Below are 26,062 nucleotides of genomic sequence, written 5' to 3' on the forward strand. Positions count from 1 at the left end.
AAAAAGACTATCCTTTAATTAAATCATTAATTCCAATAGAAAACTATAAAGATCTACTTTGTTTTAGGTATTCATCTGGTCAATGAATACTTCTTTTGCATTTATTGAACCATGCTCTGTACTGGCCCTGGGGATAACAAGGGTGAAAAAACAGACACTTTCCTCACTTGGTGGAGCTTTAAGTTGTAGAGGTCCATGCTTCAAGCCAGAGCCAGCCTTGGACAGAGTGATATGTCTGGCCTTCGGGCACACCAAGGCCTTTTCTGAACCCTCAATTCCCTCCTGCTATGCCATGGCATTGGCCTGTCCTTTTGCTACTCCTGAAATGGTCACTTTTCAAGTTATTTTTTTCCAAGTTAGACCACAAAGGTTGTATAGTGTCTGTAAATAATCACTGCTACCTTGGAATATATGCTGTCTGGGTAGAGAAGAGAACTTCCTGTTTCCCTCCTTTATCAGGCTTATTTCTTTGCTTCTTAACCCATTTCCCTAATGACCACCACACCATGATCTTCATTTATATAGCAGAAAAAGTGTTTAGAACAAAAGGGATTTTAAAAAGAAAACCTTATCCCATACAAATGGCATATGTAGCTTCCCTAGGCCTAAAACTTACTTAATGAGTGTAGGGTTTATCAGTTCACTAAATTATAAATTCTGCAGAATGCACGGAATAAAGACGTAGCTATAGTATTGAAAATACAAAAACAAAAGAGTAAATATATTAAGATCTTCTGCTTTTTACATTTGCTCCTTTCCTATTTTTTCCCCTCCATTTTATATCTTTGCTTCTTTAGTGTGAAGCAGTGGGGGTAAGGAGGGAGAAGCAGCTTATGGACTGGGGGATTTTACTTTTCTCCTTTCTAAGGCAGGCAACAGAAGGGGAGTCTGGCCTGACTTGGAGAATCTAGACCAAGTTTAAGTTGCTCTACAAATAGCTAACATCTGCTCCTTATTATGTGCCCATCTTCTAAAATTTTCCCCTCTACTTCCCACCCAAACATAGAGACAGAAATATAGTGGAATGAAGTGGAGCCTTGAGAGACGGAGGTTGGTGGCTTAAAGACAAGACAAAGAAACAAAGAGAAAAGACTAGAGGGGGAAAAAGGGAGCAAAATTGAATCATGGTAGGAGATATAGCATGATCTTTTGTTTAACGAAGATATTAAATCCATATGTAAAGCTAATTTTATAGGATTTTTTTTTTTTCCTGGACTGGATACTAAGAGAACAAAGTTATAGGATAAGATTGGAATCAGAGCATCAGGGCATCAAAGATAAATGCCTTCTCCATCAGTTTGACAGTGGCCTTAGTTGTGTTCATAGTTGCTTCAGATCATATTATATTGCCCATCAGCAAAGTTAAATAAACTTTTAGAACATACGAGTTCCAAACAGCTTAACTTTACGAACAGTGTGAACTTTTAGCCAGCATATCCGATTTCCAAATGTTTAAAGGAGTTTTGTGGTGGAACTATTCGCTTTCCTAACAACTCAATTCCTTGTAATTCCTTGAGTTTTCATGTTTTGAAACACCAGTACTACAGCAAATAGCAAAATAACAATGCCAGGTGAAGGTGAACATACTAAACATATATTCCAGTCATTGATATGCAATATTTAGAACAGGGCACCTGGGTGGCTCAGTTGGTTAAGCGTCTGCCTTTGGCTCAGGTCATGATTCCAGGGTCTGGGGATTGATCCCCACATTGGGCTCCTTGCTCAGCAGGGGACTCTTCCTCTCCCTCTGCCCCTACTCATGCTCTCTCTCTTCACCCTCTCTCTCAAATAAATAAATAAAATCTTAAAAAAATAAAATATTTTGTATAGTGTTTAGTTAGAGTTTACTAAAGGAACTTTAATAATTAAACAACTATTGCAAGCTTTGCGCAGTGCCACAAAACCTCAGGAAATGATGTTTCATGTTATCAAGACCAATCCATTCATTTTACAGATGAGTGAACAGGTCTAGGAGAAGGTAAATGATCTATGCAACCCTGACCAAGGCTGCTCAGGTCTTCCAATTTCCAGACTAGCTTTTCTAGCTAATTCTGGATTGATCTATATGGTACTCTTAATTTGTTGTTAGACTATAGAAAAATGCCACCAAAATATAGTTTACTCATATTAAAACTTCCCTAATACAATGGTTCTGGGGATTTAGAAAGCAGTAGTTCCTTCAGGTCTTTCAAAATAATTGGGACTTCCCAAACGTACTATGTTCACATGCCTTGATTACATGAAAATAATTCACTTTCTCAAATATATACTAATCTGTATCCATAATTTTTTCCCACTTGTCTTTCTATGATTGTGTTGTCTGGCTTAGACTATAAATTCTTTTTTTTTTTTAAGATTTTATTTATTTATTTGAGAGAGAGAGAGCCAGCGAGAGAGAGAGGGAACACAAGCAGGGGGAGTGGGAGAGGAAGAAGCAGGCTACCAGAGGAGGAGCCCAATGTGGGGCCCGATCCCAGAACGCCAGGATCACTCCTTGAGCCGAAGGCAGACGCTTAACGACTGAGCCACCCAGGTGCCCCTAGAGTATAAATTCTTAAAATAATTATTTTTTAAGAGACATCTTGTGCCCCAGAGCTGCATTCTAGGCGGCATGTGACCAATTCTTTTAAATCTCTTTCCTGAAAATTGTTTTCTGATAATAAATGAAATACCTGCTCATTGTAAAAAAGATTAGAAATACAGAAATGCATATGAAAACTAATCCTTCTTTTTTATTATCATGGTAAAATATCCATAACATTAATTGACCATGTTAGCCATTTTAAGTGTACATTCAGTGGCATTAAGTACATTCACATTGTTGTACAGCCATCACCACCGTCTGTCTCCAAAACTTTTTCATCGCCCCCTACTGAAATTCTGTACCCATTAAACAATAAATCCCCATTCCGGGCTATCCCACTTCTGGAAATCACTGTTCTACTTTCTGTCTCTATAGATATAACTATTCTAGGTACCTCATGTAAGCAGAATCATATAATATCTGTACTTTTGTATCTGATTATTTCATTTAGCATAACGTCTCTGAGGTCCGTTCATGTCGTAGCATGTATCGGAAAGAATACCATCTCTTTTTAAGGCTGAATGATATTCCATTGTATGTATATGCCACAATTTGCTTATCTGCTCATCTGTTGATGAACATTTGAGTGGTTTCCACCTTTGGCTTTAATGAATAATGCTGCTATGAAAACGGGTGTACAAATATCTGCTCAATAATAGCCATCCAAATGAGTGTGAAGTGGTATCTCATTGTGATTTAGATTTGCATTTCCCTTAATGATTAGTGATGTTGAGCATGTTTTAATGTGCTTATTGGCCATTGATACTCTTCTTTGGAGAAATGGCTATTCAGATCCTTTGTTCATATTTGCATTGGGTTGTTTAGGTTTTTTTGATAAGTGTGATGACACTTTTATTAACATTTTGGAATATTTCAATATTTCAAGTCATTTCTCTGAATGTGTAATTTTATTTAAAAAAATAAACCATCTTCTACAGTTTTTAATCTTTAAAATTTTTGAAGTGTAATACACATACATTAAAGTGTCTAGAATATAAAGTACAATTCAAGTCAAATACTCAACCGCTACCCAAGTCAAAAAATAAAATATTGCCAGTTCCAGAAAGTCCCTTTATACCCTGTCACTCAACCTGTAGTTGCTACTGTTAAAAAATCCTTTTTTAATTGTTCATAATTTTACTGCTTAAGCATGAATCCCTAAACACCATACTTTCTGTTTTACCTATATTTTAAACTTGATGTAAATAGAATCATACAAAATGTATTTTTTGTGTTTGACTTCTTTCCCACTATGTTATATTTGCGAGAACCATTCATATTTTTGCATGTATTTTTCTATTATGTGCTTATGCAAGTTTGAATCCTCGCTTCTCTTCTTAGAGCACAGATTCTCTGTGACATACCTATTTCATAGGATTATTAGAAGAATTAAATGAGATAACATTTTCAAGGCTCCTACTATATTTTTTCTGGCATATATTATTATGTGTATATTAACTATTAAAGTGAAGCCTTACCCAAATACTATAGTTTAGATTGTTCACATTTCCCCACAAGTTTCTTTGTGTGTAACATTCTACTCATCTCTACAATAACACATTTATAAATAAATGATAGTTTGCAGTGCACTGATAATTATGCCCATCTATTTTTCAATGCTCAGGATAAGGATACCCTCAGTAAAAATCTGTGATAGAATACTAATTATTGCTAACACTCTCTTGTCTTCTGTGGAATATGGTATAGTCTCTAAGTTTAATGAGTAATTCAGACCCACCTTCAAATTATCAAAATGTAAATTTTGTTCCTTTATGCTTTCTTATTAAACTAGTCGATATAGTCTATTCTAATGCTTTGGCACGTTCTTTTCATCCCCTCAATGGCTGGCAAATATTCATTCATTCTATCTCTGAGGATAGATTTGGGTTTTGAGGAGACCCAAAGGTTCTCTTAGAGCTAAGTTCAGTGATTAAGGTAGGAAATCAAGCCAATTGATAGGGATTTTGTTTAAAAGTAAAGTTGGCTATTTTGATGATTAAGTATATTATAGTATTGATTATTATACTATATCTTTATATATAGACATAACATAACATTATTGGATTAAATCAATAGCCTTTGAAGTATTTTAGGTCAACATTCACTTGGATATCTTAACTCTGATACTTCTGGTTATCAAGAAATGTATAACCTTATAATGAAAATTTTTAAATCTATACAAAGAAAATCGTACAATGAACCCCTGAGTGCTCATAACCCAGCTTCAAATTATGGACAATCTTGATTCATCCCCCACTCACTTCCTACACTACCAAACTCCAGATTATTGTGAAGCAAATCCCTAAATTATCAAAGCACTTTGTTTATAAATATTTCCATATGTATCTCTAAAAGGCCAGAACTCCCTTAAAATGTAGCCACAATGCCATTTTCATACTCTGCAACTAACAAAAATTCCTTAATATCATCATATATCCAGTGTTCATACTTCTCTAATTGTCCTATACAATTTTCTTTATTATTGTAGTTATGCACCAACTTGATACATAGTTATGTTCAATTGATTTATCTTGTTTTCAATTTTTAGACATGCTTTTAAATTTAATTTTATAAGTAAGGTACTGTTCTACATAACATCTCCAAAACAAAGTATATTCAAAGAATTCTAACTTCTATCCGCAGCCCCTCCACCCGTTCCCTCCTTCTTCCTACAGGATAATTCTATTTCAAGGTTTATCCCACCTTTATATTTATATATATATCTGTCTTCTGGAATTTAGGAAGATTTGTGATTTTGTTATAACGGTTATCTGTATATTCATACCGTTATATAATACCATCGCCCACTTTCTTATAATTAATTCTGACTACTGTCTCTTGGTTTTATACGGCAAGTGAGATCAAAATGAACTAGTATGTCTTCTTCCCCCATCCTTCCTCACGGCATCAATTTATATAGTATCCTTTCATGGATATCATCTACCCCTGCATGGTCTTTCATGTTTGCCAACCTGTATTACCTTAAATTCTCTAAATGTTTCACACTGTCTCCATGCTATCATCAAGACTATGCTACTCATTTCTGAGTTTCTTTAATTCACAAAAATAAGTAAGGCCAAATCCCTGCAAAGCACCTCTCACCAGCTTTGTAACCTTATTCAAGTTTCTCAACCATCTTGAGTTTTGTTGCTGTTGTTACTGTTGTTAACATAAAACTTTTATTTTTTTAAAGTTTTATTTTTGAAAATTTTGAATTGTAACATTTATAGCGTGATTGTGAGGACTAAATGAGATATAATATACACAAAACAACACATTGCGATCTCTCAATAAATAAATAAATGTTAAGCTTTACTTTCAATAAGAGGTAAAAGAAAAGTGATTAATTTGTACTCCTTTGTGTGTTCGTTCATTTGGTAAATATTTATTGAATAAATTCATTTCAGGAATTACTCATTTATTTAGTAAATATTTATTGAAAGACTGCTATTGCTAAGCAGCCACATGTACTCTTTCTTTCAACTTACTCAAGCCTTTGTGAGTTCCACATGGGGTAGACCTTGGGCTCTAGTGATGGGAGTCCCTGCCTTAAAAGAATTTGCCGTCTTCCACCTTACCGCAAGTCATAAATTATGCTATTTCTTTTTTTTTAAGATTTTATTTATTTATTGAGAGAAAGTGTGCAAGCAGGGAGGGGGGAGAGGGAGAGCGAGAATCTCAAGCAGACCCCCTGCTGAGCATGGAGCCTGACTTGGGACTCGATCCCATGACCCCGAGATCATGACCTGAGCCAAAACCATGAGTCGGATACCTAACCCACTGAGCGACCCAGGTGCCCCGACTTATGCTACTTCTAAATAAATTATTTTTGTCCCTTTAACTCCCGTCTTGGAATCCTTAGCATGCTGGGGCCTGACTTGCCTGGAAATAATTTTCTCATTTGACATTACTGGATGCTCACTTCCTATTTGGCCCAAACTTCTACTAAAATGATAACTACTGGAGTAAGTTGTTAAGAATTTATCTGTACTTCCCTTACAAATTACAGGGTTTTTTGGGGTTTGTGTGTGTGTGTGTGTGTGTGTGTGTGTGTGTGTGCATATGTGTATCAAGTCTCATAAAGTACAGAAAAAAGGGATAGTTAACTGCAAGGATAATGTTTGTAGATTTTTTTTTTGAAGTCCTTTATGTTAACTGAATGTTTCCTGTTTTTCAGCCCCGACAAAATTTAGCTGATTGACAATTTTTCAGTGTCTTCATATTCTTTTTAGCTTATTTTTTGTTCCATGGTGTTTTATTGAAATGAAAATTCATTTCAGCATCCAAATAATAAAATATTTAAGTTTAAATAATTTTAAATATGTCAATTAGTCTAAAAACTATCAGATTTGTGTGTATTTGATAAAATTATCAGGGAATAAAAATGGAAAAACAGTAAGAAAATCACAAATTTTAAACTGTTAAGTTCTTTTTTTTAAAGATTCTATTTATTTGAGAGAGAGAGAGATAGTATGTGCATGAGCAGGGGGGAGGAGCAGAAGGAGAAGCAGACTCCCTACTAAGCAGGGAGCTTGATGTGGGGCTTGATCCCAAGACTCTGAGATCATGACCTAAGTTGAAGGGAAATGCTTAACCAACTGAGCCATCAGGTGTCCCTAACTGTTAAGTTCTTAACCTCAGATGATGCAGTCATACACCCTTGTGCTCTGGTAGGTACAGAGATAGGCAAAAGAGACAGCTACGACCCCAAGAAATATGACACTCCAAAAACATTTGTGCAAGAGTTTTATAAATGGAGCCATTCTCTTAATTATTTTCTACCTTTAGGTATATATATCATATACGTATAACATAAGATATGTACAGAGTCCCAATCTCAAGTGCCTACAAGATCCACAAAAGTAACATAAATAAGTGAAACAGCCTAGGTGTTAGTACATGAGCCATACGTGGAATGGGAGAGGCAGACTGTGCTCCTTTTAAAAGACGCAGCCCCTTTAAGTATCTCTGAAAGTCAGCCTCTGATAAATGCCATTGATTGTTGTAATGTTGGAATATGAATCCAGTGTCATCAAATCTAGAAATTTTTAAAGAGAAGCTGAAAATTCCATTCTTATGTAAAATCTACCAATTTTTAAATGTTGCCAGGTAATTTTCTCATTTTATTTTTAAATTGTGCATACCAAAAGCAACTGCAGAGTGTATTTATACTATTGGCTACTAATTTGTGGTTGTGAAATATGCTCTTATGACATGAATTAAGGTCTATCTTACGTGTGTTTAAGGATTAGGTAGTGTCTTACCTTCTTTTCCTGATACAGAAATCTGTAGAAATGAAAAAAGAAAGAAAGAAGGAGAGAGAGAATGAAAAGAAAAGAAAAGAGAAAAAAAGGAAAGGAAGGGAAAGAAAAGGAAAAGAAAGAAAAAAGAAAAGAACGGAAAAGAAGAGAAATAAGAAGAGATATTTGTAGAAATGGTTGCATATCCTTAAACTGTTACAAGCTATCAGGAATAACTGGAAATGTGGCATTTCCATGAAATGAGGCTATTTGTGTTTGCCAGAAGGCACATTAAAATATTTTGTAATAGTTGACTTAGTGAACTAGAAACAGCTGTGTTTGATGAAATGTTTGCTACAATCTATTTTTTAAACTTATTTTTCATTTCATTTTACTTTGCTTGGTATCAAAGTTGGTATCAAGTGAAGAAAGTTAGAATTATACTTGGTGGTATTATATGGTTTTCTTTCCTTTCTCCAAAACTAAGACAAGCTAACAAACTGTATCCAAATATCATAGAAACTAGATTTCTTGGGAAACTGTTAATTTCTGAATATTCCACCCTTTTCTGAGAAAATTCCAAGATAATTTGTTATATAATTGCCATGGGTAATAGCTATCCATCTGTTACTATTCAATTGCAGTATTTTAAGAAATTTATAAGGTGACTAAATGGTCCCTATTAGTACATAAACTAAGAAGATTCTTAGGATCGAACTGTATGTTTAAATGTAACACTTTATGATACTCATTTGGTTATAAAAAATTCTATTATCTTGCCCTTTAAAGAGTTTTTGTTTGGATTCAAATATTCAGATATTGGATTTTCTGCTTTATTTATGGATTTGAATCTCTCTGGTACTTAAATTTAACCCATCAATCTACTGACGTAATTCATATTAACTCTGGGCTGAGTAATGCCTCCTCAGAGATAGATCGTGTTGAGGTGAGGACTTCCCCTGGGTGGCAAGGTGTCAGGAGAAAATATTTAAACAAATTTTCTATTGAAAGGCGCTTAATATTCCATTCCCAACCATATAAGCAACGAATATTCCACATGTAGTCAACCAATCCATAAATCTCCCACAATCAGTATCAAGTTTATGTCATCCTACCTTTACACACATGCGTACACAGGTGCATTCACACAAACACCCTTCAGGCTGCCGGTGTTCCTTCTAGACTGACCTCTTTATTTTCTTTTGGTGATGTCCTTGATGATCACTTGGTCCAATTCACATGTGTATGTGGAGAGGAAAAGCCGTATGCTGAAATTTCCTTTTGTGAGATGTTCGATCCTTCGTGTCACATCCCCACTCTGCTAGATACTTTTAGGTTCTTCAGGCATGTGCTGAGCACCTGCCACGTGCCATGTACTACGCAAGGTTCTTGGGGCTCGAGAATGATCCCTGCCTCTGGAGAGCTTTTCATCTGGTAGACAGACATGAGAGCCAGACTTCTATACTGACAAGATATGTACTTTGCGGAATGTGTGAGATATCGTGGCCTCATTCATTAAATATTTGTGTGTACTTTAGTGTCAGTTTAGTCTAGATGCCTGGAATTCATCAAGTGAACAAAAGGGTCAAAGATATTCTGCCTAACTTAAACATTTGTAGAACACATAAAAAGACAGAGTGATGACGATTGGCCTCTATCTTCACGGTTAATAATGTTAGTGAACAACGTTGAATGGCTTCTGCACACTAGCAATAAACATTCTAAAAATGCAATTCTGAAAACAATTCCATTTACAATAGAATCAAAAAGGATAAAATACTCAGAATAAATTTAACAAAAATGAAATGGCTCGTCCAAATATGCTGCCAGGATTTAAAACCCCCTTATCAGTGAATTAACAGAAGTGGAACTCACCTACAAGAGACTCATTTTAGACCAAAAGACACCTGCAGATTGAAAGTGAGGGGGTGGAGAGACATTAATAATGCAAATGGATGTCAAAAGACAGCCAGAGTAGCAATACTTATTTCAGACAAACTAGACTCTTTTGTTCTTGTATTATTTTTATCCTGCTTTGATATCAGGGTAATACTAGCCTCACAGAACGATTTTGAATGCGTTCCCTCTATTCCCCTGTTTGTTAAGATTTTGATTAAGATTGTCATTGATCATTTTTTTTAAATGTTTGGTAGAATTCACCAAAGAAACCATGTGGTCTTGGGCTTCTCTGTGCTTAGAGATTTTTGAGTCCTACTTCAACTTTCATTCTTGTTATTGGTCTAAGAAGATGTCCTATTTCTTGGATTCAAGATTCATGATTCAATCTTGGTAACTTATGTGTTTTTAGAAATTATCTGGGGGCGCCTGGGTGGCTCAGTCAGTTTGGTGTCTGCCTTTGGCTCAGGTCATGATCCCACGGTCCTGGGATCTGGTCCTGTGTCGGGTCCTGCTTCTCCCTCTCCCTCTGCCCCTCTCTCCTGCTCCTGCTCCTGCTCTCTCTCTCTCAAAGAAATAAAATCTTAAAAAAGAAATTATCTGGGTTTTTTTCCCCTAAGTTATCTGATTTGTTAGTATAGAATTGTTTATAGTGATCTGTTATCACACTATGTATTTCTGTGGTATCTGTTATCTCTTTCATCGCTCCTTTTGGTGTTTGATTCTTCTCTCTTTTTTTCCTAGTTAACGTAGTTAAAGCATTGCCAATTTTGTTTATTGTTTTGGAAAAACTGGTCATTACTTTCAATGTTATGTTACTGTTTATTCTGCTCTCTATTTATTTCTGATTTTTTCTTTGTAATTTCCTTCCTCTACTAAATTTCAGCCAAGTTTCTTCTTTTTCTAGTTCCTTGTGGTATAATGTTTATTTGTACTCTTACTTAATACAAATATTTATAGCATAAATTTCACTCTAACATCTGCTTTTGCTGCATTCCATAGTTTTGGAATATTGTGTTTTCTTTCTCTTGTTTTGAGACATGTTTTGATTTGCTGTTCGATTTCTTATTTGGCCCTTTGTTTGTACACAGTAGTGTGTTAATATTTACATATTAAATATTTAATAAGTACCTTGTAGATTTTCCAGCTTTGTCTTACTGGTAATCTTTAGTTTTGTACCATTGTGGTTGGAAAATATGCTTGGTATGATTTCAGTCTTCTCAAATTTGTAATATTTGTTGTCTCTTTTTATGTGATTTAACCAGGGGATTCTTCTATGTGTACTGGAGGAAAATGTGTAATTCTATTTTTTCTTGGATGAAATGTTTTACATATATATATCTTTTAGAGCCATGTATTCTGAAGCATGCATCAAGTAAAAAATGTTCTTGTTGGAAAAAAAAAAGAAAGAAAGAAAGAAAAAAACAAGAGTGGAACTCAAACATCCCCATATTCTGCTCCCAAGTTTCCATTTTATGGTATCAAAGGGGAAATTCAAGCTGCAACTTTGGGTTTTTGTTCTTTTTTAAAGAACACTTCTGCAATCAGCAGTGAAAGACTTTATTGTCCCTCACAATTTGCCTGCTAGAAGGGGAAGTGGAGTATGCTGCTGTGAATACTGACAGGAGCACTGTGGGCAGAAGCATCTTTAAACCAGGAAGGGGACCCCAGAAGTCCCAATTTTCTTTGTTGTGGGGAGAGGTTATATCCTTTACCTACCAACTCCTGGCCTGGAGCTGGGGGACCCCAGCTGGCAGCCAGCTGGGAGGGACGCTGCTGTGGGCACACCAGAGAAGGCCTGATGGTGGGTACCCACAGAGAGCAGCCAGGCCCAGGGATCCAGCCCCCTTAGGAAAGGGTCAGAGCAGGGGCTTTGGTCTGTGAACTACAAAGTGAGATGAACAACTGACCAGCTGTGGACATGACCTTCATACATTTACAGTCCTTACATGAGATATATCCTGGCCTTTCAGGACCCCAGCTTTTCAGCATTCTCACTGCCTAAGGCTGCTCAAGATCTTTATAGGTGGGCTAGAGGTGGGGCTGTGCGTGTGAAGGACTGAAAGCTGACTGGTCAGAGTCCACTGGCAACACAATCCTTTCTGGGTCCCATGCCATCCCTGCCGCCGACCCCTACTCTTCTGGTTCCTATTTTGTGACATTGGTCATTCACTGGTTTTAACTGGGCTCTGTTTCCCAGCTCTGATTATGTTCTGACCCTTATGTGACTGCCCCTCATATCTTGGCCCAGTTAAGTTCTTCGCTCTTCGTCATTGGTTCACCCTTTGAAGCTCTTGAAGAGGCATCTGGGTTTCAATCTGGCTCATTTCCTGCCTCCCAACCCACTCCAACCTGCTACCATTTCTCCTCATGATCTTCGGAAGAAAAGGAGGAAAATTTTAAACAAGGGACAAATGACTGATAAAGTTCCAAGCAATTGCAGCTTCAGTGGGACAAATGTGAGTGTTTTAAAGGAATGCCATCCTGTAGCATGTACATGCAAAGGCATGCTTTTTATTTATTTGGCTGCACATGTTATCTTAAAATTATTATGACTTAACTTTGAAGTCTTACATATAGTTAAGCAATCACATTACTCATCCACAATGTCCACTGCACTTGATATCTTAACTTGTGGGAGGTCCTGTTTGACACTTGGAGCCTCCCCCTTGCATTCCTGGGGTGGGCCACCAGAGAAGGGAAAAGACAGCTGTGGGGGAACCGTCCCAGACCTCTTTGCTCATCCTGTGCACCTTGCCAACCACACAGAAATGAGAAGAGAAGCTGTGGGGGAGGCAGTCAATTTTGTACAGCCGTTCTCCTCTTTCGAGTCAATGTTCAGGCCAAGTTACCTTGCCTTATTCCTCTTTTATACCTACCCTCTCTGACAAGTAAGTGAATGAACAAGAGTTCTTCCAACTGCATCATTCGTTTTAAGATAAGCTTAGATAAGGAACAGTTTAGTGAACATTACTGAACCCTTACAAGATACCAAGCCATGTACTGGGGCTCAAAAGTAAGTAGTGTAGGGTTTCCATCATCAAAGAAGATACAACCTAGTGGGAAAAACATGTTTAAACATATTTTGATAGTAGTATACAATAATAGATGCATCTAAAAATACAGAAAAGAAGTGATTCTGCCTGGAGGTGTCTCAGTTGACCACTGAGATGTTTTGAAGGGAGTATAAGAGTTCTCCAAGTGGACAAGTGAGAGAAGAAATTAAAGACTGGGGAATAGAACATGCAAGGCATGGTATGGTTGGGAACTGTAGTCATTTTCTACTGCTCTCCCAACCAATTACTGCAAACTCAGTGGCTTAAACAAAATTTATGATCTTATAATTCTGTAGGTTGAAAGTCCAACATGGTTCTCACTGCGCTAAAATCAAGGTGTAGATAGGACTGTTCTTTTCTGGAGGCTCTACCAGAGTATCCGGTTCTGTTCCTTTTTTAGCTTCTAGGGGTTACACACATTCCTTGTCCCATGACCCCCTTCCTCCAGTAGGTCAAGTTCTTCTCACACTTCCAATCTTTCCTCCTTCTTCCATTTCATCTCTCTAACTTGGCCAGGAAAGGCACTCTGCTTTTAAGGACTCCTATGATTAGATCGGGCCAGCCAGGTAATCCACAATGATCTCCACATCTCGGGGTCCACACTCTTAATTACATCTGCAAAGTCCCTTTTGCCATGTAACGTAACAATCCCTAGATATGTCAGAGGGATTAGGATGCGGACATCTTTGGGGGCGAGGGGAAGGGCATCATTCTGCCCGCCACAGGACATAACACATAACTGAAATGGTCGTGGGAGGTTTAGAAAGGGAGGAGACCAGTTTGGAGAGGGTGTTAGCTGCTAGATAATGAAAGCCCTTGTCTACCACGTTAAGGGACCTAGAGTTAATACTGAAGGTGCTGGGATCCTTTGAAGGATTTAAAGCAAGGTGAAAATTGTGTTTTTCTGGCAGCACAGAGGGACATATTAACAAGGGAGACAAGACTTAAAAGTCAGGGGAAGTGGTTAGTTATCTACTGCCACATGCTCTGTAAAGAATTATGGATTTTATTTATTCTATAAAAGGATAAAATGCTGCATGATCATAAATTTCTGTCAAAAAAATTATCACAATACCTGAACACTGATACTGTATTAAGTAAACAATTTCATGTATTCCAAGGGTTGGACAAAGAAGGTGTTTATTACTCTGTCACCGTAACTCCCATAGTCTTACAAGGCCCTTGCCCACATAAAGTTCTAGCTTGTCCAATAAAAGCCTGGAGACCCCTCTGTTTGGGGGTCCTCAGCATGTAGGTGGTATCTCAGACTCTGGGAGTGAATAAGAGGCCCTGAGGAAAGTAAATAGTTTAGAAAGGGGAAAAAGATAAGGACCAAATCCTGGATGCCACCAACTTTTAAAGGGAGGACCAGAGAAGAAAAGAGAAAAGTAAGAGAGAGAACTGTGAGACTATATATTACAGGACCTGGAAGAGGAAAGAGTTACAGGAATGATGCACTATAATAAGTCAATAGTAATAAGTGTCATAAAATTATCAAGTAACCTAAGGACAGAGAAATGTCATCTGAATATAATAATTAAGAGGTCACTGGGGCTCTACTTCCAACTAAGACAGAGTAACGGGACCCAGATTTACCCCCTACCTTAAACAACTAAAATCAGATCAAATTAGATGAAACAGTGGTTTTCGGACTTTGGACAACAGATTGCACAGGACAGTAATCTATGGGGGTACGTAATAAACTGAGACCTTTAATTGTGCCATTTTACAGAGTTTCCACGTGATAGCATAAGGAGGGGAACCCAAATAGAACCAGGTCTTGCTGATTTGTGGTGACACACTTGGAGTTTCAGGGAGGCCGAGTTGGCTAAAATACATAGGTGAGGAGAGGGAAGAGTGTCACAGAGCAGAAGCTCCGGAGATCAGCAGAGGAATACTGATCAGTGCATGCTGATGAGGATATTGCTGAGGCTGGAGAAAGAACTCCCAGAGAGGAGAGGATGGAATGACACCTGAAACTCATAGAGAGCCAATAGCTCACGTTGCCACCAATCAGAACAGAAAGACCTCCTAATGTATGGGCACTGAGTAGAAAGGTACTGACCCAGTAGTGGGGCCAAATTAGCCCTAGACAAAAGATCATTCTGGACTTCCTTAACAAAGATCACAAGCAAGACTTGAAATGATCAAACTGTTTCCAAGTAACTTAACTATGACTCACAATGCCCAGAAATATTTAAAGGAATATTTTTAAAAAATCCATCTCCCAATAGCGTAAAATTCACAATGTCTGGCACAAAAGAAGCAGGAAAATATGACTTATAATGAGTAGAAAAATCAAACAATGGAGTAGAACGGAAATAGAATTAATTGACAAGGACATCAGAACAGATATTAAAGAGATTTTGAATGTTGGAAAAGAGGTGGAAGGAAGCATAAACATAATGAGAAAAGAGAAAGCTATAAAAAGGCTCAAATCAAACTTCTAAAGATGAAAAATACAGTATTTGAGATGAAAAAATTCACTGGATGGGATTAACAGCAGATTAAACACTAAAGAAAAGGAGATTAGTGGATTTTTAAGATGTAACGATAGATACTATTCAAAAGGAAACAAAGAAAAAGGAGTGTAAAATAAAAATGAAGAGAACATCAGTGATCTGTGGGTATCAAGTGGCCAAAGATATGAATAATTAGTTGCAGAAGGAGAGGCGGGGTGGACAGAAAAAATATTTGAAAAACCAACATCTGAAATTTTTCTAACTTTGATTAAAAACTATGAACTCACAGATCCAACATGGCGAACAAATCTCAGGCGGAAGCAAACTACACCCAGATATATCATAAACAAATTACTGGAAAACACTGGTTAAGAGAAAAATCTCAAAATCAGCCAGAGAAATGAGAAAGTCACTGGTCAATGTATCGGTTTGGTGATACAGGGACTATGGATTGGTGAGTGACCGGAAGGTAAGGGAGTGGAGATAGAGAGCTGAGATGACTCCTTTGAGAAAAGCTGAAATGAGAGTGAAGGACACAGAGACAGGAGCATAGCACCCAAGGTGGATTTTGTTTTGTTTCTTAAGTCAGAAAGACTTGAGCAAATTTATAGGTTGAGGATAATGTCAATGATGATACTAATAAAATAACTGCCATTGATTAAGCTCTTATTTGTGTACTAGACACTATACCAAATACCTTACCTATAATTATTCATTTAGTTTTCACAGAGACTTATGAAATTGGGGCTACTTTTATCTTTTACAGCTGAAGAAACTGAGGCACAGATTGATTAAATAGGACTCCAGTTTACAAAGTTAAGAAGTAGTAGAGCTGAACAAAACAGAGAGAAAAGAGACCAAAAAAACCAGACTCAAATATAGAAAACTGGGGTTACGAGAGCGAGGTGGGCGGGGAGACGGGGGAAATAGGTGAAGGGGATTAAGAGCACACTTATCGTGATGAGCACCGAGTAAAGTATAGGGTCGTTGAGTCACATTGCACACCTGAAGCTAATGTAACAGCGTACACTAATTACACTGGAATCTGAAAAAGAAAAAAAAGTAACAGAGCTGGAATTCAAATCAAAGTCCACCATGATGTACTTGAATACAATACTACACTGAGCCAGTTAAGTGGGAGAAATAGAGATTAGAAAGGAAAAGAAGGTATAACTGATGCATTCGCCTAGGACAAGGTAGGAGAGTATATATTTGAAAACACAGGTGGATAGGTTTGCCTTAACAAGAGGAAAGGAGGACTTCATTTTTGAGATTTGGGGAAAGAAGTTAAGGGTAGGGGTGGCTGTGGATAAATGGATCCGTTGATGCAGATGATGAGTTCAGGTGGCTTAATTCTGTTTGGTGAATGAGTTAGGTATATGGGAAAGCTAAAGCTTAATATAACAACCAAGGGGAAAAGTCAAACAATAGGAGTGATGCTTTGTTGAGAGTTCCATTGCATTTGGAAACTGCTTCAAATGGCCATGTTGTTTATTTCTAGCAGAGAAAGGGAGAGTGTGAGTGGGAGACAAGAATGATAAGGATTTATGATGAAAAGTTTATGCTATCCCCCAAAGTCAACGATTTATCAGGATAAGAGCAAACCAGTAGGTAATGTCAAAGAGGCAACAAGAATAGAGTACGTTAATAACCATGGTCACTGTGGTTGCCCTGCACACACCCACACAAACACCTAATTGTTTCCTCATGCTGACCCCTTCCACATAAGTTCACTTGGTGAAAGTTCTTACTTTCCTTGGAATGTCCTAGAATTTCCATTTTTGAAATTTTTTCCGTATCATTACATGTTGTCCATGAATCATGAACTCTTGTTAAACTTTCAGCTCTAGAGTAAATGTTTCCTTCCAGTCTCAATTACCAACAAGGCCATTCAGTAACACAATTGTCTATTGTGAAATCATATTTATGAACTTTATGACATTATATCTAACCTTTCATTATGTATACTCTTTGACATTAGTTGGGTCTTATGGGTCTGTGCTTTAGATCCTGCATTTTTATTTATTTTTTTTTATTTTATTATATTATGTTAATCACCATACAGTACATCCCCAGATTCCGATGTAAAGTTTGATGCTTCATTAGTTGCGTATAACACCCAGTGCACCATGCAATACGTGCCCTCCTTACTACCCATCACCAGTCTATCCCATTCCCCCACCCCCTCCCCTCTGAAGTCTTCAGTTTGTTTCTCATAGTCCATAGTCTCTCATGTTTCATTCCCCCTTCTGATTACCCCCCTTTTCTTTATCCCTTTCTTCCCCTACCGATCATCCTAGTTCTTATGTTCCATAGATGAGAGAAATCATATGATAATTGTCTTTCTCTGCTTGACTTATTTCACTTAGCATTATCTCCTCCAGTGCCGTCCATGTTGCAGCAATTTTTAAAACATGACAAACTTGGTTTCTGTGCCCATTTGTATCATGCAGTGTGAAAATGCAACCATTTTTTTCCATGTTGATGTTCATGAGTGAAGCATTTCATCCGCTAGAATGGAGTCTGAAGTTCCCAACCAGAGACAGACCTGCTTAAGGAGACAGTTTACAATTTCACAGAAAAGTCACTGTTGGATGAATATTACATCCAGATTATGAATTTTATGTTTAAGGAGGCTAGAATCCGTTCTTCACAGTTGGATCTTTTTCTTTTTAAGAGAGATTGGTTTTTAGGAGAGTAGACCAAATAAAAGATAGCTTATCAATCTTCTTTCTAAATGTCTATGACTTAAATTTTTTCAATTTATGTAGAAACTACAAAGACATACCAGATGTTTTGCCCTGTCAGCTTTCTTCATAGGTTCGTAGGCATCAAAGGCAGTCTGGCTATTGGGGTGATGGAAACAGCAAATAGGAAAGGAAGCTTCTCTTGCCTTCCTGCTTTTTCTGTAGTCATAAAACCTGCCAACATGTACCCCTGGTCCACCTGCCATCGGGCTTCAATTAACTGGTATTTTAGAAAAGACTCAATACAGCTGAGTTTTCACTAAGTCTGAGCTAGAATCTGGCTGTATCTGCCAGTAAGATCTGAACATGGCACTCTCCGGTTTGAAATTCTGCTCTGGGGGGCGCCTGGGTGGCACAGCGTTAAGCGTCTGCCTTCGGCTCAGGGCGTGGTCCCGGCGTTTTGGGATCGAGCCCCACATCAGGCTCCTCTGCTATGAGCCTGCTTCTTCCTCTCCCACTCCCCCTGCTTGTGTTCCCTCTCTCACTGGCTGTCTCTATCTCTGTCAAATAAATAAATAAATAAACAAATGAAATTCTGCTCTGAATCCCTACTGTTTACAGCAATAGTTTTCAAGCATATTTAATAGACTTTTTTTATTAAAAGCAATACATATGTGTTGGAGAAAAGTAGAAAATAGAGATAAGCAAACATAAAAATACAAAAATCATACCTTCTTACAACCCAAGGAACATCATTTTATCATCTTAGCTCTTGGCCTTCTAGATCAATACCTTATTGATATTTGCTATTTGATGAATTGACATCATATTCTCCTTTAATTCTTTAAATATGGTTTGCTTTCATTATTTGGACATGTTTATAATAGCCGCTTTGAAGTCTTTGTTAAGTCCAACATCTGCACGCCCCCCAAAGAGTTTTTGCCCTTCCCCCCCATTTCTTGAAGGACTCATAATTTTTTGTTGAGAACTGGACATTTTAGATAATATATTGTAACAACTTTGGTTTCTGATTTCTGCCCAGGCTTGTTGTTGTTGCTGTTGGGTTTGTGTTATTGTTGTTCATTGTTTATTTGTTTAGTGACTTGGCTGGACTAATTCTGTGAAGTGTATCTTCCCCATAGTGTGCAGCCTCTGATGTCTCTGTATACATATTCTTTCCTTGTTTTTATTTTTAACCTTGCCCCACCCACCTGAAGAGGTCTTTAGCAATAGGAAGGTGGGGGAGATAAGCTCTTCACTGGCTGCTAAGCCTGCCCAGAAGAGTTCTTCCACAACATGGGGCCAGGGGTAATGGGTACAGTTCATGTTTCAAATGCCATAGTCGGCTACTGTTCTTATTCAGTTTCAGATTTTGTTAAATAAATACATCTCAATATTTTGCATGCCCTTAGGTCAATTTCCAGGGATTTTAAAAGATTGTGTTAGATAATTTTGATGAGTTGAATCAATGTTTCTCTGAGGGGGTGGATTCATCAAGCTCTTCACAGGACCATTCTGGAAGTTCCATCGTCTGGAAGTGGTCTGTAATTTATAATCTTATTTATTTGCTTTAACTTACAATATAGAGAAAATAACAGCATGATACCAAATATGGTTATTTACTCACAATAAAGCTACTGAGTGTAGTGCTAGTGTTCTGTAATTTGTGTCTATCTTCTCAAACTGTGAACTACTGTAGGGGAGGACCTATGTCACATTTGTTCTGGTTCCATCATGCAGGGCAGTAGGTGAGAGGTAATGTCTTTTCAGCTTGAAAACAAAATAATAAATACTATATGCATTTTTAAACATAAGAGTCCATAATTTCCGTACCCAATGGCTTACTTAGAGTGGTTAACTTGTTGCCTAATTATAAGGCTGGTCCCCACATGGTCTTCATATTACATGCACACACATACAAACACATATTCTCACCCTTACCTTTTCATAACTTTTCCCAGTAATTTTTCTTCTTTAAGAGGGCCGAAATGCAAAGCTTTTTTTTTTTAATTTTATTTATTTATTTGACAGAGATAGAGACAGCAGCGAGAGAGGGAACACAAGCAGGGGGAGTGGGAGAGGAAGAAGCAGGTTCATAGCGGAAGAGCCTGATGTGGGGCTCGATCCCATAACGCCAGGATCACGCCCTGAGCTGAGGGCAGACGCTTAACCGCTGTGCCACCCAGGGGCCCCGCTTTTTTTTTTTTTTAAACGTATTAGGCCTTAAAAGCACAATGCCTAGGTCCTACACTGTTTTTTAGGAACCTATGAAAATGTTTGAGATCTGAAGTAAATTACATATTAGTTCAAAAATGCAGAAAGACCTATATCCTATAAACTATAGATCACTTTTCAAAGATATTGAGGAAGACATAAAAAGATGGAAAAATATTCCATGCTCATGGATTGGAAGAATTAACATAGTTAAAATGTCCATGCTACCCAGAGCAATCTACACTTTCAATGCTATCCCGATCAAAATACCGAGGACATTTTTCAAAGAACTGGAACAAATAGTCCTTAAATTTGTATGGAACCAGAAAAGGCCCCGAATCTCCAAGGAACTGTTGAAAAGGAAAAACAAAGCTGGGGGCATCACAATGCCGGATTTCGAGCTGTACTACAAAGCTGTGATCACAAAGACAGCATGGTACTGGCACAAAAACAGACACATCGACCAATGGAACAGAATAGAGAACCCAGAAATGGACCCTCGGCTCTTTGGGCAACTAATCTTTGATAAAGCAGGAAAAAACATCCGGTGGAAAAAAGACAGTCTCTTCAATAAATGGTGCTGGGAAAATTGGACAGCTACATGCAAAAGAATGAAACTTGACCACTCTCTCACACCATACACAAAAATAAACTCCAAATGGATGAAAGACCTCAATGTGAGACAGGAATCCATCAAAATTCTAGAGGAGAACATAGGCAACAACTTCTATGACATCGGCCAGAGCAACCTTTTTCACGACACATCTCCAAAGGCAAGAGAAATAAAAGATAAAATGAACTTATGGGACTTTATCAGGATAAAGAGCTTCTGCACAGCCAAGGAAACAGTCAAAAAAACTAAGAGACAGCCCACGGAATGGGAGAATATATTTGCAAAGGACACCACAGATAAAGGACTGGTATCCAAGATCTACAAAGAACTTCTCAAACTCAATACACGAGAAACAAATAAACAAATCATAAAATGGGCAGAAGATATGAACAGACACTTTTCCAATGAAGACATACAAATGGCTAACAGACACATGAAAAAATGTTCAAAATCATTAGCCATCAGGGAAATTCAAATCAAAACCACACTGAGATACCACCTTACGCCAGTTAGAATGGCAAAGATAGACAAGGCAAGAAACAACAATTGTTGGAGAGGATGTGGAGAAAGGGGATCCCTCCTACATTGTTGGTGGGAATGCAAGTTGGTACAGCCACTCTGGAAAACAGTGTGGAGGTCCCTTAAAAAGTTAAAAATTGAACTACCCTATGACCCAGCCATTGCACTACTGGGTGTTTACCCCAAAGATACAGACGTAGTAAAGAGAAGGGCCATATGCACCCCAATGTTCATAGCTGCATTGTCCACAATAGCCAAATCATGGAAGGAGCCGAGATGCCCTTCAACAGATGACTGGATTAAGAAGCTGTGGTCCATATATACAATGGAATATTACTCAGCTATCAGAAAGAACGAATTCTCAACATTTGCTGCAACATGGACGGCACTGGAGGAGATAATGCTAAGTGAAATAAGTCAAGCAGAGAAAGACAATTATCATATGATTTCTCTCATCTATGGAACATAAGAACTAGGATGATCGGTAGGGGAAGAAAGGGATAAAGAAAAGGGGGGTAATCAGAAGGGGGAATGAAACATGAGAGACTATGGACTATGAGAAACAAACTGAAGACTTCAGAGGGGAGGGGGTGGGGGAATGGGATAGACTGGTGATGGGTAGTAAGGAGGGCACGTATTGCATGCTGCACTGGGTGTTATACGCAACTAATTGAAGCATCAAACTTTACATCGGAATCTGGGGATGTACTGTATGGTGATTAACATAATATAATAAAATAAAATTTTAAAAAAAATGCAGAAAGAAAACTGAAGAAACAAAATAAATGTGTTTATTGAAATATCTATAAAATGTGACACTAGGTCAACCTACCAACAGCAACTCAACACTTAAAAATTTACATGGAAACTATATTTAAAGTGGCATACGAATACATTTTAAGGTATTTGGTATAGGGAGAAGCAGAGCCTCCTCAAGGGGCTTACAAATCCTCTTTACCCAGCATGGAGGATCCTCAGAAAGTTAAAAATAGAGCTACCCTAAGATCCAGCAACTGCACTAGTGGTATCTACCAAAGAATACCTAATTCCTAATTCAAGGGGATACATGCATCCTGACGTTTATAGCAGCACTATCAACAACAGCCCAATTTTCGAGGGAGCCCAAATGTCCATCTACTAGTGAATGGATAAAGATGTGGTATCTATATATACAATGGGATATTCCTCAGTCATAAAAAAGAATGAAATCTTGCCATTTGCAACGACACGAATGGAGCTAGAGAGAATTATGCTAAGCGGAAGAAGTCAGAGAAAGACACCATACGATTTCACTCGTACGTGGAATTTAAGAAACAACACAAATGATCATGGAAGGGAAAGAAAGGAAAACCAAGAGATAGACTCTTCAGTATAGAGAACAAACTGATGGTTAAGGTGGGTGGAGATAGGGGTGAAAGAGGTGATGGGGATTAAGGAGGCCAGGGGCACTTGGTGTGATGAGCACTGGGTGTTGTATGTGTTGAATCACTACATTGTACACCTGAAATTAACATTACACTGTATGTTAACTAACTGGAATGCAAATAACTAAAATAAATAAATAAATAAATAAATAAATAAATAAATAAATAAATAAATAAATCTTGTTTACCATATGTCACCCATATATAGAAAATGACAGTTGTGAGGATTGGGACCCAGGTCCGTCTCCAGCTTGTAAGTCCCTTGCAGAAGATCCCAAACACTTTCACAAGAGAGAGAGGGTTTTACAGTGCATTTTACAATGTCTTTTCCACCCGATGTAGATAGAGAGACCATGAAAGGCCACTGTGGAGACTTTGACCTTTGCATTTTATCAGTTACAGTCATTCATTTGCTCATGTGGCATGTGTTTGCCAATGGCTGCACTGTGCCTGGGCTTCCAACGGCTGAGGACACTGTGAAGAATGAGCTGACCCAGGCCCCTTCCTCATGGTGCTTATACAAGTAGTTGGGGAGTCACGTAAATATGTTTATTACTGCAGACTGTAATATGTTATATAGTATGAAATACAACTTTCTTTTGGGGTCTGTGGTATGTGTGGGTATCTATCTTAATTTAGAAGTCAGAGAAGGCCCGATTATAGATTGATATTGAAACTGAGCTATGGGGGCGCCTGGGTGGCTCAGTCGGTTAAGCGTCTGCCTTCAGCTCAGGTCATGATCTCAGGGTCCTGGGATGGAGCCCCACGTTGGGCTCTCTGCTCAGCAGGGAGTCTGTTCCTCCCTCTCCCTCTGCTTGCCGCTCTGCCTACTTGTGCACACTCTATCAAACAAATAAATAAAATCTTAAAAAAAAAAAAAAGAAACTGAGGTATGAAGAAAGAATTGGAGTCGGGGAAAAGTGAGGAATGGCCAACATGGAGGCCCAGGGGAAGGAAGGAGATTCACGCATTTAGGGAAATAAAAGGCAGCCAGTGTGGCTGGAGCATTAAGAGCTTGAGGAGAGGGTTTTGAAAGGAGACTGGGAGGTAGCAGGGTCATATAGGACCTCAGGGGTCATCTCCAGGGTCTTGAATTCTATTCCACTTGAGTTTTGAACACCCAGCATAGCAAAATCTTGTTTGATTAAAAAAAAAAATCTTCTTAGAAAGTGGACTGATGGAGGCCTGAGTGGACACAGGGATAGGGACGGGAAGAGTGGGAGGTTTTGCAGTAGTCCAAATGAGATGGGCTGGGACTTGGACGAGTGGGACCAGGAAAAGGAGAGGAAAAGGGATGGACTCAAGAAGTATTTTGGAGGTAAGAACAACATGGCATTGATACACACAAATCTTTTCTTTAGTTCCATGTTTTGATACTGTCAGTAGCAGTTCAATTAAAGTCAAACCTAATACAAATGTTCATTGCATTATAGTAAAACGTTCATGTTTCATATTGTGCTCTGATGTCTATTACTATTTATCATCTAACTCAGAGAGTAAATCAAAAGTTCTTTTGCCAGAAATGAAAAAGAAACAAATAATATCACTTTATGTACCAAATAAACTTACATGCTTCTTTGGCTGTAGAGGCAGAGAGATTGTGGGACAGGGGAGTGATCATGGATTTTTGGAGCTGGACCACTTGGGTTTACATTCTGACACTGCCTTTAACTAACTCTGTAACGTTGAAACAAATCACTTAACTTTCTAGACTTCAGTTTAAAATTGAGATAATCCCTACTTCACAAAACATTTCTGACAATGAAATAATTGATGTACAACACTTGCTTGTAATAGATGTTCGATGATTATTAGTTCTGTCAACTTACAAATAGCCATCCTAATCATCTATACTATTCAGGTGTTTGCTAAACCTAGAAGTATGCTTTTTTTAGAATTGGAAGAATTTAACTCAATCCCTTCCCTCAATTTACAGATGAAGAAACGATAGTCTAGAGAGGTAAGAGTCTTGCCTGGGAACATAGAGATTACAAGAGGCAGAGTAGAACATTTTCTCCGAACACCCAGCATCTTTATAATACACCACATTACCTTGTATGTTTTCTCTCTAATGTTGAATGGGAAGATTTTATAAGATATCCCTATATCCACTTTATCTCTGCTTTAAGCATAAGGAGGGTGCTGGCTAACAGGGGTCTTGTGTTCTCTTTGCTAGTTACACAGTATGGGAAAACTTCCTGGAACCAGAATGGCAGAGTTAAAAGCGAAGTACACCTTGCTCCATGATACCGTGGTAAGGTAGGCTATTTGCTCATGTGGAGACGTCTTTTATCATATTTATATTTCTTTTCATATGTGTGTGATGGGCTCTATCTTGTTTTTTATTCTGCCAAAAGCAGGCTTCGAGGCAAAGGTCTGAGTTCAAGTAGTTTGAGAAGTGATACCAGAAATTACCATGGGAGGATGGGGAAGTGAGATGGGGAAGGGAGCAATGTAGCCAGGGGTGTGCTTCTCTGCAGGTTTACACTGTGGCCAACTGGTGCCCAGACTCACTGAGGACCCCCTGAGTGTGTGGAACACACCTCGGAACTCTCCCACCAAAGGGTGAGGAAACTGGGATATTTGTCCACTGTTTTCCATCCATTGTTGATTAACGATTGCTCCTAGGGAGATGAGCTCCTGGTGTTTCTAGCACACCCTCTGAGAAGCCAAGCAAGTTCCTATGGCCAGAGAAAGCTCTCAGGCAGAGACACACAGGTGCCGTCAGTGCGTATGGTAACTGTCCACCAAAGCTAAAGGTGACCCCCAGAGTGGGCTGGGGGGTGGGATTTGATGGGACACTGACATTATCTGCTACAGAACACTCTTGTAGGATTCTCCGTTCCCCATCTCTCTTCACCGCTCAGAGTTATAGGTTCTAGCACAACCCCAGCCTACATCTGCTGAGACGTTGGTCTTCTTACCTCATCCACCTACCCGAGGCTACTCTCTTTAGCCTAGTCCCAATCAGCAGGTGCGAATAGGCTTCCACAGGATAATTCCACAAAGTTTTCTAAGCACCTGAAGGAGAGTGAAGAAAGAAGGGAAATCCAGTTCTGCTGCTCTTCCTTACTACTCCCCATCCCCCTCCCTCCTTTTCCGCATAACCACCTGCCTCATTACCTTGCATGATGTCTTCACCAAGAGCCAAGGAGAGACAGCAATGGATAGAAACTCCATCCTGCCATTCCCCACCCATCCTCTCCCCGAGTCTTCAAACATTAGCCCTACTTCTTTTCCTGCCCAGAGTCAATTTGGCTACTTTGAGGATGGGAGCATGAGGGAAGAGTGAAGCACAAGGAGAAGAGCAGAGCTGCATTCCCATGTGCCCTTCACTTTCACTCCACTGCCTAATACTCAGCTCCAT

General features: G+C 38.5%; 1 protein-coding gene and 1 long non-coding RNA gene across 3 annotated transcripts in view; one reads left to right on the plus strand and one right to left on the minus strand.

The window, feature by feature from the left end:
* CCDC146 (coiled-coil domain containing 146) overlaps window positions 1-26,062 on the plus strand; it is a 120,688-nt gene that overhangs the window by 50,262 nt on the left and 44,364 nt on the right. For both annotated transcript variants that reach the window (XM_034666896.1, XM_002919662.4), the window contains one exon: window positions 24,872-24,954. In XM_034666896.1, coding sequence (XP_034522787.1) covers window positions 24,872-24,954 — 83 coding nt within the window. The remainder of the gene's footprint in view (window positions 1-24,871; window positions 24,955-26,062) is intronic.
* The window catches only part of LOC105237851, a 97,565-nt gene that overhangs the window by 41,028 nt on the left and 30,475 nt on the right, over window positions 1-26,062 (minus strand). The gene's annotated exons all lie outside the window — the stretch shown is intronic.

Source organism: Ailuropoda melanoleuca, chromosome 1 (assembly GCF_002007445.2).
Source record: "Ailuropoda melanoleuca isolate Jingjing chromosome 1, ASM200744v2, whole genome shotgun sequence".
Lineage (NCBI taxonomy): Eukaryota > Metazoa > Chordata > Mammalia > Carnivora > Ursidae > Ailuropoda > Ailuropoda melanoleuca.